Raw genomic sequence first — 16157 nt, 5'->3', positions numbered from 1 at the left:
CATAGATAAGAATGATGTAATGTGACGTCATCAGAATCTCTCACCTCTCCAGTAAGCCGGAAGAGGATCTCTAGGGTGAGGTGTAATATCCTCTCCGCCATCTTGTCCCTGTCCATATCCATCCTTCACGGGGCAATCAGGAGAATTCTCTTCTATAGAAGATCTCCACTGAGAGGATCCGATATTGTAGGGACCTGAATGGGGAGAAGATGATGATGTAACATCATAGAGAATCCGCTGTAATAATACAATTACTGGAGAGAATAAGGGGAAACATAGAATGAGAACATTCTGGGGGAACATTATACTGTGTGGGGTCAAAAAGGGGCCGAGGGCAGAAAGGGGCCGAGGACTGAGGGCAGAAAGGGGCCGAGGGCAGAAAGGGGCCGAGGACTGAGGGCAGACGGGTTTCCTCACTTCCGGCCTCTCATAGTTGGGGCGTTTGTATCTATCAAAGGAAAAGGAACAAAAACCTCACAATTCATAGAAATCAGGAAGAGAAAAACACCAAGAAAGTCTCAGAGCTGAAGGGGTTAATGCCGCCTGCCCCAGTAATGGAGAATCTCCACACACCTCCACCTGCAGAGCCGCACACTAGATATATAATACCCTGCACCTACCTCCACCTGCAGAGCCGCACACTAGATATATAATACCCTGCACCTACCTCCACCTGCAGAGCCGCACACTAGATATATAATACCCTGCACCTACCTCCACCTGCAGAGCCGCACACTAGATATATAATACCCTGCACCTACCTCCTCCTGCAGAGCCGCACACTAGATATATAATACCCTGCACCTACCTCCACCTGCAGAGCCGCACACTAGATATATAATACCCTGCACCTACCTCCACCTGCAGAGCCGCACACTAGATATATAATACCCTGCACCTACCTCCACCTGCAGAGCCGCACACTAGATATATAATACCCTGCACCTACCTCCACCTGCAGAGCCGCACACTAGATATATAATACCCTGCACCTACCTCCACCTGCAGAGCCGCACACTAGATATATAATACCCTGCACCTACCTCCACCTGCAGAGCCGCACACTAGATATACAATACCCTGCACCTACCTCCTCCTGCAGAGCCGCACACTAGATATATAATACCCTGCACCTACCTCCACCTGCAGAGCCGCACACTAGATATATAATACCCTGCACCTACCTCCACCTGCAGAGCCGCACACTAGATATATAATACCCTGCACCTACCTCCACCTGCAGAGCCGCACACTAGATATATAATACCCTGCACCTACCTCCACCTGCAGAGCCGCACACTAGATATATAATACCCTGCACCTACCTCCACCTGCAGAGCCGCACACTAGATATATAATACCCTGCACCTACCTCCACCTGCAGAGCCGCACACTAGATATATAATACCCTGCACCTACCTCCACCTGCAGAGCCGCACACTAGATATATAATACCCTGCACCTACCTCCACCTGCAGAGCCGCACACTAGATATATAATAACCTGCACCTACCTCCACCTGCAGAGCCGCACACTAGATATATAATACCCTGCACCTACCTCCACCTGCAGAGCCGCACACTAGATATATAATAACCTGCACCTACCTCCACCTGCAGAGCCGCACACTAGATATATAATACCCTGCACCTACCTCCACCTGCAGAGCCGCACACTAGATATATAATACCCTGCACCTACCTCCACCTGCAGAGCCGCACACTAGATATATAATACCCTGCACCTACCTCCACCTGCAGAGCCGCACACTAGATATATAATACCCTGCACCTACCTCCCCCTGCAGAGCCGCACACTAGATATATAATACCCTGCACCTACCTCCACCTGCAGAGCCGCACACTAGATATATAATACCCTGCACCTACCTCCTCCTGCAGAGCCGCACACTAGATATATAATACCCTGCACCTACCTCCCCCTGCAGAGCCGCACACTAGATATATAATACCCTGCACCTACCTCCACCTGCAGAGCCACACACTAGATATATAATACCCTGCACCTACCTCCACCTGCAGAGCCGCACACTAGATATATAATACCCTGCACCTACCTCCACCTGCAGAGCCGCACACTAGATATATAATACCCTGCACCTACCTCCTCCTGCAGAGCCGCACACTAGATATATAATACCCTGCACCTACCTCCACCTGCAGAACCGCACACTAGATATATAATACCCTGCACCTACCTCCTCCTGCAGAGCCGCACACTAGATATATAATACCCTGCACCTACCTCCACCTGCAGAGCCGCACACAGATATATAATACCCTGCACCTACCTCCACCTGCAGAGCCGCACACTAGATATATAATAACCTGCACCTACCTCCTCCTGCAGAGCCGCACACTAGATATATAATACCCTGCACCTACCTCCACCTGCAGAGCCGCACACTAGATATATAATACCCTGCACCTACCTCCACCTGCAGAGCCGCACACTAGATATATAATACCCTGCACATACCTCCCCCTGCAGAGCCGCACACTAGATATATAATACCCTGCACCTACCTCCACCTGCAGAGCCGCACACTAGATATATAATACCCTGCACCTACCTCCACCTGCAGAGCCGCACACTAGATATATAATACCCTGCACCTACCTCCACCTGCAGAGCCGCACACTAGATATATAATACCCTGCACCTACCTCCACCTGCAGAGCCGCACACTAGATATATAATACCCTGCACCTACCTCCTCCTGCAGAGCCGCACACTAGATATATAATACCCTGCACCTACCTCCTCCTGCAGAGCCGCACACTAGATATATAATACCCTGCACCTACCTCCACCTGCAGAGCCGCACACTAGATATATAATACCCTGCACCTACCTCCACCTGCAGAGCCGCACACTAGATATATAATACCCTGCACCTACCTCCACCTGCAGAGCCGCACACTAGATATATAATACCCTGCACCTACCTCCACCTGCAGAGCCGCACACTAGATATATAATACCCTGCACCTACCTCCACCTGCAGAGCCGCACACTAGATATATAATACCCTGCACCTACCTCCACCTACAGAGCCGCACACTAGATATATAATACCCTGCACCTACCTCCACCTGCAGAGCCGCACACTAGATATATAATACCCTGCACCTACCTCCACCTGCAGAGCCGCACACTAGATATATAATACCCTGCACCTACCTCCTCCTGCAGAGCCGCACACTAGATATATAATACCCTGCACCTACCTCCTCCTGCAGAGCCGCACACTAGATATATAATACCCTGCACCTACCTCCACCTGCAGAGCCGCACACTAGATATATAATACCCTGCACCTACCTCCACCTGCAGAGCCGCACACTAGATATATAATACCCTGCACCTACCTCCACCTGCAGAGCCGCACACTAGATATATAATACCCTGCACCTACCTCCACCTGCAGAGCCGCACACTAGATATATAATACCCTGCACCTACCTCCACCTGCAGAGCCGCACACTAGATATATAATAACCTGCACCTATCTCCACCTGCAGAGCCGCACACTAGATCTATAATACCCTGCACCTACCTCCACCTGCAGAGCCGCACACTAGATATATAATACCCTGCACCTGCCTCCACCTGCAGAGCCGCACACTAGATATATAATACCCTGCACCTACCTCCACCTGCAGAGCCGCACACTAGATATATAATGCCCTGCACCTACCTCCACCTGCAGAGCCGCACACTAGATATATAATACCCTGCACCTACCTCCTCCTGCAGAGCCGCACACTAGATATATAATAACCTGCACCTACCTCCACCTGCAGAGCCGCACACTAGATATATAATACCCTGCACCTACCTCCTCCTGCAGAGCCGCACACTAGATATATAATACCCTGCACCTACCTCCACCTGCAGAGCCGCACACTAGATATATAATACCCTGCACCTACCTCCACCTGCAGAGCCGCACACTAGATATATAATACCCTGCACCTACCTCCACCTGCAGAGCCGCACACTAGATATATAATACCCTGCACCTACCTCCACCTGCAGAGCCGCACACTAGATATATAATACCCTGCACCTACCTCCACCTGCAGAGCCGCACACTAGATATATAATACCCTGCACCTACCTCCACCTGCAGAGCCGCACACTAGATATATAATACCCTGCACCTACCTCCACCTGCAGAGCCGCACACTAGATATATAATACCCTGCACCTACCTCCTCCTGCAGAGCCGCACACTAGATATATAATACCCTGCACCTACCTCCACCTGCAGAGCCGCACACTAGATATATAATACCCTGCACCTACCTCCACCTGCAGAGCCGCACACTAGATATATAATACCCTGCACCTACCTCCTCCTGCAGAGCCGCACACTAGATATATAATACCCTGCACCTACCTCCTCCTGCAGAGCCGCACACTAGATATATAATACCCTGCACCTACCTCCTCCTGCAGAGCCGCACACTAGATATATAATACCCTGCACCTACCTCCTCCTGCAGAGCCGCACACTAGATATATAATACCCTGCACCTACCTCCACCTGCAGAGCCGCACACTAGATATATAATACCCTGCACCTACCTCCTCCTGCAGAGCCGCACACTAGATATATAATACCCTGCACCTACCTCCACCTGCAGAGCCGCACACTAGATATATAATACCCTGCACCTACCTCCACCTGCAGAGCCGCACACTAGATATATAATACCCTGCACCTACCTCCACCTGCAGAGCCGCACACTAGATATATAATACCCTGCACCTACCTCCACCTGCAGAGCCGCACACTAGATATATAATACCCTGCACCTACCTCCACCTGCAGAGCCGCACACTAGATATATAATACCCTGCACCTACCTCCACCTGCAGAGCCGCACACTAGATATATAATACCCTGCACCTACCTCCACCTGCAGAGCCGCACACTAGATATATAATACCCTGCACCTACCTCCACCTGCAGAGCCACACACTAGATATATAATACCCTGCACCTACCTCCACCTGCAGAGCCGCACACTAGATATATAATACCCTGCACCTACCTCCTCCTGCAGAGCCGCACACTAGATATATAATACCCTGCACCTACCTCCACCTGCAGAGCCGCACACTAGATATATAATACCCTGCACCTACCTCCTCCTGCAGAGCCGCACACTAGATATATAATACCCTGCACCTACCTCCACCTGCAGAGCCGCACACTAGATATATAATACCCTGCACCTACCTCCTCCTGCAGAGCCGCACACTAGATATATAATACCCTGCACCTACCTCCTCCTGCAGAGCCGCACACTAGATATATAATAACCTGCACCTACCTCCACCTGCAGAGCCGCACACTAGATATATAATACCCTGCACCTACCTCCACCTGCAGAGCCGCACACAGATATATAATACCCTGCACCTACCTCCACCTGCAGAGCCGCACACTAGATATATAATAACCTGCACCTACCTCCTCCTGCAGAGCCGCACACTAGATATATAATACCCTGCACCTACCTCCACCTGCAGAGCCGCACACTAGATATATAATACCCTGCACCTACCTCCACCTGCAGAGCCGCACACTAGATATATAATACCCTGCACCTACCTCCACCTGCAGAGCCGCACACTAGATATAATACCCTGCACCTACCTCCACCTGCAGAGCCGCACACTAGATATATAATAACCTGCACCTACCTCCACCTGCAGAGCCGCACACTAGATATATAATACCCTGCACCTACCTCCACCTGCAGAGCCGCACACTAGATATATAATACCCTGCACCTACCTCCACCTGCAGAGCCGCACACTAGATATATAATACCCTGCACCTACCTCCACCTGCAGAGCCGCACACTAGATATATAATACCCTGCACCTACCTCCACCTGCAGAGCCGCACACTAGATATATAATACCCTGCACCTACCTCCACCTGCAGAGCCGCACACAGATATATAATACCCTGCACCTACCTCCACCTGCAGAGCCGCACACTAGATATATAATAACCTGCACCTACCTCCTCCTGCAGAGCCGCACACTAGATATATAATACCCTGCACCTACCTCCACCTGCAGAGCCGCACACTAGATATATAATACCCTGCACCTACCTCCACCTGCAGAGCCGCACACTAGATATATAATACCCTGCACCTACCTCCACCTGCAGAGCCGCACACTAGATATAATACCCTGCACCTACCTCCACCTGCAGAGCCGCACACTAGATATAATACCCTGCACCTACCTCCACCTGCAGAGCCGCACACTAGATATATAATAACCTGCACCTACCTCCACCTGCAGAGCCGCACACTAGATATATAATACCCTGCACCTACCTCCACCTGCAGAGCCGCACACTAGATATATAATACCCTGCACCTACCTCCACCTGCAGAGCCGCACACTAGATATATAATACCCTGCACCTACCTCCACCTGCAGAGCCGCACACTAGATATATAATAACCTGCACCTACCTCCACCTGCAGAGCCGCACACTAGATATATAATACCCTGCACCTACCTCCTCCTGCAGAGCCGCACACTAGATATATAATAACCTGCACCTACCTCCACCTGCAGAGCCGCACACTAGATATATAATACCCTGCACCTACCTCCACCTGCAGAGCCGCACACTAGATATATAATACCCTGCACCTACCTCCACCTGCAGAGCCGCACACTAGATATATAATACCCTGCACCTACCTCCTCCTGCAGAGCCGCACACTAGATATATAATACCCTGCACCTACCTCCACCTGCAGAGCCGCACACTAGATATATAATACCCTGCACCTACCTCCACCTGCAGAGCCGCACACTAGATATATAATACCCTGCACCTACCTCCACCTGCAGAGCCGCACACTAGATATATAATAACCTGCACCTACCTCCACCTGCAGAGCCGCACACTAGATATATAATACCCTGCACCTACCTCCTCCTGCAGAGCCGCACACTAGATATATAATACCCTGCACCTACCTCCACCTGCAGAGCCGCACACTAGATATATAATACCCTGCACCTACCTCCACCTGCAGAGCCGCACACTAGATATATAATACCCTGCACCTACCTCCACCTGCAGAGCCGCACACTAGATATATAATACCCTGCACCTACCTCCTCCTGCAGAGCCGCACACTAGATATATAATAACCTGCACCTACCTCCACCTGCAGAGCCGCACACTAGATATATAATACCCTGCACCTACCTCCTCCTGCAGAGCCGCACACTAGATATATAATACCCTGCACCTACCTCCACCTGCAGAGCCGCACACTAGATATATAATACCCTGCACCTACCTCCACCTGCAGAGCCGCACACTAGATATATAATACCCTGCACCTACCTCCACCTGCAGAGCCGCACACTAGATATATAATACCCTGCACCTACCTCCACCTGCAGAGCCGCACACTAGATATATAATACCCTGCACCTACCTCCACCTGCAGAGCCGCACACTAGATATATAATACCCTGCACCTACCTCCACCTGCAGAGCCGCACACTAGATATATAATACCCTGCACCTACCTCCACCTGCAGAGCCGCACACTAGATATATCGCTGCTCTGTGCTTACAGGACCTGTGATGATGTCACATGGAGGGGAGGAGTCAGGGGTCACATGATCAGCTCCTCAGTGTACTCCTATATTGGCGTGCACACACTGGATGAGGCGCGGTGTCAGTGGACAGTTTTAGTAAACCTCTGTTGCGTATGTATGTGACCCCTGTTGCGTATGTATGTGACCCCTGTTGCGTATGTATGTGACCCCTGTTGCATATGTATGTGATCCCTTCAAACTCATTTCAATCTTTGCTAAATTTAATTCTTTATTGATAAGTTCAGGTGAGGAGAAGATTTATTGAGCGACTTTAGAAGAAAAACATTTGGACCTGATCGGTCTCGATCACAAGTCGCTGAAAATGTGTTAATGACGTATATGGAGCAGAGTCGCATGTGTACAATGTGTACGGACCAGTACCATGTGTCTACGTAGTGGAGCTGTGTATGTAGTGGAGCCGTGTGTGCATGATGTGTATGTAGCAGAGCCGTGTGTGCACAAGATATATGTAGTGGATACCCTCTTTTACCACTTTACTAATCCCCAAAACACCCGTGCAGGTTCAACATAATCCACCCAAGGTCCCACGAAGCTTCAAGCTCTGCTACATGTAGTCACAGCGCGCAATCATGGCACATGACTGTCCGCTGTGAGGTTCAGGCAGAGACTGAGCAGTGATCAGTGGTGACGTCACTCAGGTTAGCCACGGCCACAGCTGGAGGTTCCCACGGTCCACCACTTGTGACCGCAGGTAACTTGACCTCAAGTGACTTTAGTGACCTCACCTGAGTTCATTCACCGCTCATCACGTTGCTCACTCAGTCTGTGCCTGACCATCACAGTGTACGTAGCAAATACTGTGGATATAAGCGCAGAATAGGGTCTTCCCAGGTAAGGTAACAGATAAGCCAAGGTAACTTCATTCACCTATAAGGGTTGTGCCAACTCCTAAACGCACATAAAAGATGGCGACAGCCGCAGCCCTGGAAAGCGAATTCAGTGCAGCGTCCCACGCTGGACCAGGTCCGGGCCTTCTTTCCATAATGGACGGAATGTCCCTCAGCTTTTCACTCACAACAGTCTTCGGGACACTCTGCTTTTTGGGCAGCTTTCCTCTCGCTCAGACTTTCGTGGCTCTCTCCTCCGGCAGCTTTCCTCTCAGAGTTTTGTTTCCTCTTTTGCCTAGAAAGTCCCGCTGCCGGGATCCATCTTTGGAGCTGCGGATTTTCCTTCTTGCTACACCCCACCTGGGATTGACCGACAGTCATTAATGCTCCCGGGGGTGGGCCAGACTTTTGTGCCATTGTGCTGTGACTCCGCCCACGCTGGGCCCGCCGCTCTTCCAAAGCGGCCAGCGCCATTTTAGTTCTCACGCACACAACACCGAGGGTTTTCTTTCTCTTTTTCTTCACTCTCACCGAGCAGGTCACGTTAAAACAAGGAAGTTTATCCTGCCGACTACGCCAAGATGTGAGAGGCACGGGGCAGGCCATAGTAGCTTGCAGGTGGAAGCCGAACGCAGCACAGCTGCTCGTTAACCCCTGCCTCCCCGCTGCCACATCACGTACAGGATCACTCCCAACTCATCCGCTCCACACTTCAGTCATTTTCAAAAGACATAAACAAGACGCCATAGCATTTGAATTCATCAACTTGTCTTTACTTCCTTTCTTCGTTTCAATTACAATTCCACTTCTTTCCTTCACAGCATTTGTTAACGTCTGGGCAACATGGTCACCGTATTCAGACCCACGGGGGTTCCCTCCAGACTCCATCTCGTAAATGAATTTAGCCGACCGTCTTCCTTGCACCTGGGTTCTGTAAGATACCGCTAGGCCCCTCAGTTGACCGGCGTTGACCGGATCATATACTCTCTTAGGCCTTCCATTCCCTCCCACAGGGATGCTTGCACTAGGAATAGCTCATAGTGTTTTTAACTCCTTGGTCACTGCTTAGGTCAATAACAAGCGTGTCCTTCTGTTTAAGGGCGCCACTGACTTCGGTCTCACTAGGGACTTCGTAGGGAAATACGCTTCCAGGAAGACGGCCACCACCCCAACCACCGGACTATACCCCAAGCACAGGGGACGTGACTAGACCATTCTCCAACTTGTCGGCCTCCCACGTATCCGTAATCCAGGGATGACTCTTAAGCGGGCTTTACACACAGCGACATCACTAGCGATGTCGCTGATGAAAGCACCCGCCCCCGTCGGTTGTGTGTCATGGGCAAATCACTGCCCGTGGCGCACAACATCGCTTACACCCGTCACACATACTTACCTGCCTAGCGACGTCGCTGTGGCCGGCGAACCGCCTACTTTCTAAGGGGGCGGTTCGTTCGGCGTCACAGCGGCGTCACTAAGCGGCCGCACAATAGAAGCGGAGGGGCGGAGATGAGCGGGCCGAACATCCCGCCCACCTCCTTCCTTCCTCATTGTGGGCGGCCGCAGGTATGGTCTTGTTCCTTGTTCCTGCGGTGTCACACATAGCAATGTATGTTGCCGCAGGAACGACGAACAACCTGCATCCTGCAACAGCAACTATAATCGGGATAGGAACGATTGGTCAACGATCAACGATTTGGTAAGTAATTTTGATTGTTAACGGTCGTTTCTGCGTTTCACACGCAACGACGTCACTAACAAGGCCGGATGTGCGTCATGAATTCAGTGACCCCAACGACATCTCGTTAGCGATGTTGCTGTGTGTAAAGCCCGCTTTTGAGTCTCAATGTTGGCCTTATCTTTTCTACTTCTTCTTTGGGACTCACCTACCCTTTTCCCTCTAACCGCCCTATTTATAGTATCCTGTCCTCCTCCTCTATTAACCCTCTCTCCGCCAACCCAGGTGCCAAGCATACTGTATGATCCTTGGGCCAGACTGCCTCCTGGTGGCGACCCATGTCACGGGCGGAGGGGACGCGCTCGCCACGCTCAGGTCCGGGGCTGCTGCTGCTCGATGGCTCGAGCGGTGGGCCGGCCCCAGGGACTCGAGTAGTGCTCCCCGCCCGTGAGTGAAAAGGGGTGGTTTGTTTGGGAGATTTAGTCCGTGACGCCACCCACGGGTTGTGGTGAAGATGGGCACCACCGCTGCTGGTGACGGGGATCCCGGGAGCGATGGTAGGGAGCAGCTGGGATGTTATTATCCCCCTCCGTGGGTAGGGGTTGGTGGTCCCGGGGCCCGGTGGTCTGCTACGTAGACATCATACACACATAGCACTGCTCTGTACACATCGTACACAAGCGGCTCTGCTCCATATACATCATACACACATTTTCAGCAACTTGTGATCAAGACCGATCAGGTCCAAATGTCTTTATTTTAAAGTCGCTCAACAAATCTTCTCCTCACCTGAACTTATCAATAAAGAATTCAATGAATCAAAGATTGAAATAACAGTAGGAAGGGGTCACATACATACGCAACAGGGGTCACATACATACGCAACAGGGGTCACATACACATACCTCCCAACATTTAAAGATGAGAAAGAGGGACAAAGTATGCGGCGCGCAATTTTAAGCCACGCCCCCTAACCACACCCATTTTGCAATCTGTCACGCCCACATCCAATCCTTTTCAGCTATTGATCACATTGTATAAGGCTGCGTGCCCACGATCAGTATTTGCAGCATTTTGGATGTAGCGTGTTTTTGCTGTGTCTAAAACGCCGCATTGTACAGTACAAGCACAGTGGAGGGATTTATAGAAACCCCGTGCCCACTGTGCTTGTTTTTTCTGCAGCAAACACTGACCTGCGGAGTGTCTTTCCAGACTGCAGCATATCAATTGTTTGCTGCAGTTGCATGCGTCCTCCGTAGGGAGAACACAGCAGGAGACCGCAGCGCACTGAACCCTGATCGTGGGCACACGCAGCTGCGTTATCCTGCAGAGGAGACGTGCAGCCCCGCAGGTCAGGACCCGCTGCCTCCAGGACACAGCGAGTCCTGATCGTGGGCACAGGCAGCTGTGGTCTCCTGCGGAGGAGACGTGCAGCCCCGCAGATCAGGACGCGCTGCCTCCAGGACACTGCGAGTCCTGATCGTGGGCACAGGCAGCTGTGGTCTCCTGCGGAGGAGACGTGCAGCCCCGCAGATCAGGACGCGCTGCCTCCAGGACACAGCGAGTCCTGATCGTGGGCACAGGCAGCTGTGGTCTCCTGCGGAGGAGACGTGCAGCCCCGCAGATCAGGACGCGCTGCCTCCAGGACACAGCGAGTCCTGATCGTGGGCACAGGCAGCTGTGGTCTCCTGCGGAGGAGACGTGCAGCCCCGCAGATCAGGACGCGCTGCCTCCAGGACACAGCGAGTCCTGATCGTGGGCACAGGCATACGCACATATGCGGTACATATTTGAAGACAAATTCCCTAAAATACATATAAACAGACAAATCCATACACAGTCATCTGCACTGACATACATAGATATATACATCATACATATACACACATTGGAGGTAATAATATGGGGAAGCCGGCAGCAGCCGCACACACCTACCCCGCTTGTCTCTATCCAGCTCCTCCTCGGCATGTGATCACTTGGCAACACTTTAACAGACCCAGCCCCTCCTGTGCTGTATATACTGTAGCCCCCAGCCCCTCCTGTGCTGTATATACTGTATATATACAGTGTGTGTGTGTGTATATATATATATATATATATATATATATACACACACACACACACTGTATATATACAGTATATACAGCACAGGAGGGGCTGGGGGCTACAGTATATACAGCACAGGAGGGGCTGTGGGCTACAGTATATACAGCACAGGAGGGGCTGGGGGCTACATTATATACAGCACAGGAGGGGCTGGGGGCTACAGTATATACAGCACAGGAGGGGCTGGGGGCTACAGTATATACAGCACAGGAGGGGCTGGGGGCTACAGTATATACAGCACAGGAGGGGCTGGGGGCTACAGTATATACAGCACAGGAGGGGCTGGGGGCTACAGTATATACAGCACAGGAAGGGCTGGGGGCTACAGTATATACATCACAGGAGGTGCTGGGGGCTACAGTATATACAGCACAGGAGGGGCTGGGGGCTACAGTATATAAATCACAGGAGGGGCTGGGGGCTACAGTATATACAGCACAGGAGGGGCTTGGGGCTACAGTATATACAGCACAGGAGGGTCTTGATGCATAGACAGTACTTGAGGGGCATACATATTAGGCCTGTTTCAGATGTCAGTGATTCTGGTATGTATGTGCTACTTTTTATACGTACCAGAATCACTGACCTATGCAGACCAATCATAATCAATGGGTCTGCACACACATCAGTGATTTTTCACTGACCGTGTCTCTGTGCGGCGTACATGCGTATCCATGATTTCTGCACAGAAACATGTCTGCTTTTTTTCTGGCATCACTGATGTCCCACAGACCACACTATGGTGTGATCCGTGAAACATGTACCAGAAAAACACGGACATTTAAAATAAAAATCTTTTTCAACTCACCTTCTCCAGCGATGCTGAGTTCAGCAGCTGCCCTCTGCTTCTTCCTGCCTGGGTCATTATGGCATGCATATTCATTTATGCAGCCAGAGCCGACCCGGAAGCAGCTGCAGAGGTGAGAGAGCGGTGGCTGGATGCTGAATCGCGGGACTCTTCAGCACCACGGAGAGCAGGAGCGGGGGCAGGTGAGTATATGTCCATGTGCAATCACGGAGTACGGATCACGTATCATGGATTGCATATGGACAACCACTGTGTGCCGTGAATCACGGAGTATGAAGGAACATATGCGTGTTTAACACATCAGTGAAGAACGTCTGTGTTTTTCACTGTTGGGCATACACGTTACTAAGGGGTATACACATTACTGGGGGAAATTCACTTTACTGTGGGGCATACAAATTACTGGTAGCATAGATATTACCAAGGCTACTTTCACACATCCGGTTTGAACACTGCGGCTCAATCCGGCTGTGAAACCTATGCAACGGATGCGGCGAAAACACCGCATCCTTTGCATAAGCTTTTACATGCGGCCGGTCCGGTTTTTTCCGCATCGCGCCGCATCCGGCGTCCATAGGCATGCATTGAAAATGCGCCGCAGCGGCTGGATGCGGCGCGATGCGGTTTTTTTTTGCTGGAGCAAAAAACGTTGCAGGCAACGTTCCATCCGGCCGCGGCATCGGCTAAATCTGCTGCATGCGGCAAAAACCCGACCAAACGCAAGCCCATGCGGCACAATACGGCACTAATGTAAGTCTATGCAAAAAAAACCGCAACCGGCGGCAAAAAAAACGGTTGCAGTTTTTCTGCAGAGTGCCATATTGTGCTGCAGAGCAAAAACCGGATGTGTGAAAGTAGCCTAAGGGGCATATAGCTCTGGTGTTGGGGCTTATACAGATCTGGGGGCACATACAGCTCCGATGGGGTGGCTGGGGGCATACAAATCTGGTGTTGGGGCTGGGGGGCACACGAATCTGGTGAGGGGGGGGTGGCTGGAGGCATATAGCTCTGGTGAGGAGAGGGCTGCTGGGGCATACATATCTGGTGAGGGGGGGGCTGGGATATAATATCTGGTGGGAGGGGGCTGGAGGCATACAGAGCTGGGGGGTGCTGGGGGGCATATAGATCTGGTGGGGTGGCTGGGGGGTATACAAATCTGGTGTGGGGGCTGGGGGACATACAAATCTGGTGAGGGGGTGGCTGGAGGCATATAGCTCTGGTGAGGAGAGGGCTGCTGGGGCATACATATCTGGTGGGAGGGGGCTGGAGGCATACAGAGCTGGGGTGTGCTGGGGGGCATATAGATCTGGTGGGGGGGTATACAAATTTGGTGAGGGGCCATAAAGATGTGGTGAGGGGGGTGACTGGAGGTATATAGCTCTGGTGAGGAGGGGGTTGGGGCATACAGCTCTGGGTAGGTGGGGGGTTCACATACAGCGTTCCTTGGTGTTCAGCTCCTCTTCCTGCAGTCTCTTTATCTGTGGACAGAGCTCAGCATGTTGCTCGGTAGCTCCGCCCACAGATGCACTTCCTACACAAACAGCCCAGCAGTGAGCAGTGAGTGCACGCTGAGCTGCAGATTTAAAGTGCCGGCAGCCAGAGTGCTGCTGCCGCCCACCCATAACAGCGGCAGTACAGAGCCAAGCAGTGAAGCAGCGCTCGGCTCTGCTCTGCTCATGTGCATTAGGAGGGGGAGAAAGTCAGACGGGGAGAGAGCGGGTGGACGGAGCCACAGGCGGGACAAAAAGCCTCACGATCGTGACACCGGGACACCCGCTGAAATCCGGTACAGTCCCGCTGTATCCGGGACGGTTGGGAGGTATGCCAATACACAAGAACCTCAGGAAAGGTTCAGCAAGAATCTTTGCCTGGGCATAGCAACATTGTCTGTCCCTATTGGCTTTCTATGTAAAAGGCTCCATCAACATAAAGGCAGACTTCCTGAGCAGGAAAGATCTACATCCAGGCGAGTGAAGTCTGAGGACAGAGATTTTTCACATTATAACAGACAGATGGGGCAGCCAGAAGCCAATTTATTTGCAAACAATCAGAATACAAAAGTAGATCTATCTTTCTCCCTGAATCTATATGACAGGTGTATAGCGGTGGATGCATTCGCTCACCCATGGAAATTCAAGCTGGTCTAAACTTTCCCCTAATTCCTATGCTGGCAAAAACAATTCAAAAGATCAGGATGGAAAGGATAAATACAGTTCTCATAGCAAACTTCTGGACCAAGCGGAGTTGGTTTCGGACTCTAAACATGCTGAAGTCGGAGGATCCCATCATCCTTCCTCCAGTCCATTACATTCTGTATCAGGGTCCAATTTTCCATTATGTACCAGAAGGTTTCTGCCTGGCTGATGGCTTCTGAAACCAAAATATTAAAAGCAAGAAGTCTGTCATGGTTATACGGTAGTTACCCTTCAGAAAAGTAGGAAGCTGGTAATATATTCCATCTAAGTATGGAAAACCTTCAAGTCCTAGTGTGGTCCTACTCCTCCAGACGTGTTCCATCCCAATATTGTCCAAATCTTGGAATTTTTATAGGATGGTTTAGGAAGAGGGTTGAGACCCTTTACCCTTAATGTCCAAGCATTAGCCCTAAGTTGATTCTTTGACGAGGACCTAATAAACCATCAGTGGATAAGAAGATTCATGACTACAGCATCTCAGTCTCTAGCAAGAAGATCCAACACATTTCCCCCCTTGAGATCTTAACATTGTCCTTAACACTAGAACTACTGAGGTAGTAATTTTGACTACTTTGCACCATGTATTTCTATATAGGTGTCACGAGTCCAGTAGTTCTAGTGATAAAGATCTAACCATACCTTCCTTAGAGCTCTTAACATCTATGGGCTTGAACAAGCTCCCCTGGAAGGCAGCATTTCTGGTAGCCATCACATCAGCAAGGAGAGCTAGTAAATTACAAGCTCTATCCATCAGAGAACCCTATTTCAGAATACTGGATGAAAGGATTGTGCTCCGTCTGGATCCATCCTTTCTATCAAAGGTATCATCTGAATTT

The 16157-nt window shown here is 50.9% G+C and overlaps 1 protein-coding gene across 3 annotated transcripts in view; it reads right to left on the bottom strand.

The window, feature by feature from the left end:
• The window catches only part of LOC142259084 (uncharacterized), an 81605-nt gene that overhangs the window by 47362 nt on the left and 18086 nt on the right, over nucleotides 1-16157 (bottom strand). For 2 of the 3 annotated variants that reach the window (XM_075331601.1, XM_075331603.1), the window contains exon 2: nucleotides 45-194. In XM_075331601.1, coding sequence (XP_075187716.1) covers nucleotides 45-122 — 78 coding nt within the window. In that variant the 5' untranslated portion in view covers nucleotides 123-194. Of the gene's footprint in view, nucleotides 1-44; nucleotides 195-7614; nucleotides 7674-16157 lie in introns of those variants that run through there. The other variant, XM_075331602.1, reaches the window with a different exon arrangement.

Source organism: Anomaloglossus baeobatrachus (assembly GCF_048569485.1).
Source record: "Anomaloglossus baeobatrachus isolate aAnoBae1 chromosome 5 unlocalized genomic scaffold, aAnoBae1.hap1 SUPER_5_unloc_25, whole genome shotgun sequence".
NCBI classification, from domain to species: domain Eukaryota; kingdom Metazoa; phylum Chordata; class Amphibia; order Anura; family Aromobatidae; genus Anomaloglossus; species Anomaloglossus baeobatrachus.
Note: the sequence above shows the minus strand (reverse complement) of the source record. Positions and strands in the feature narration are given on the sequence as shown.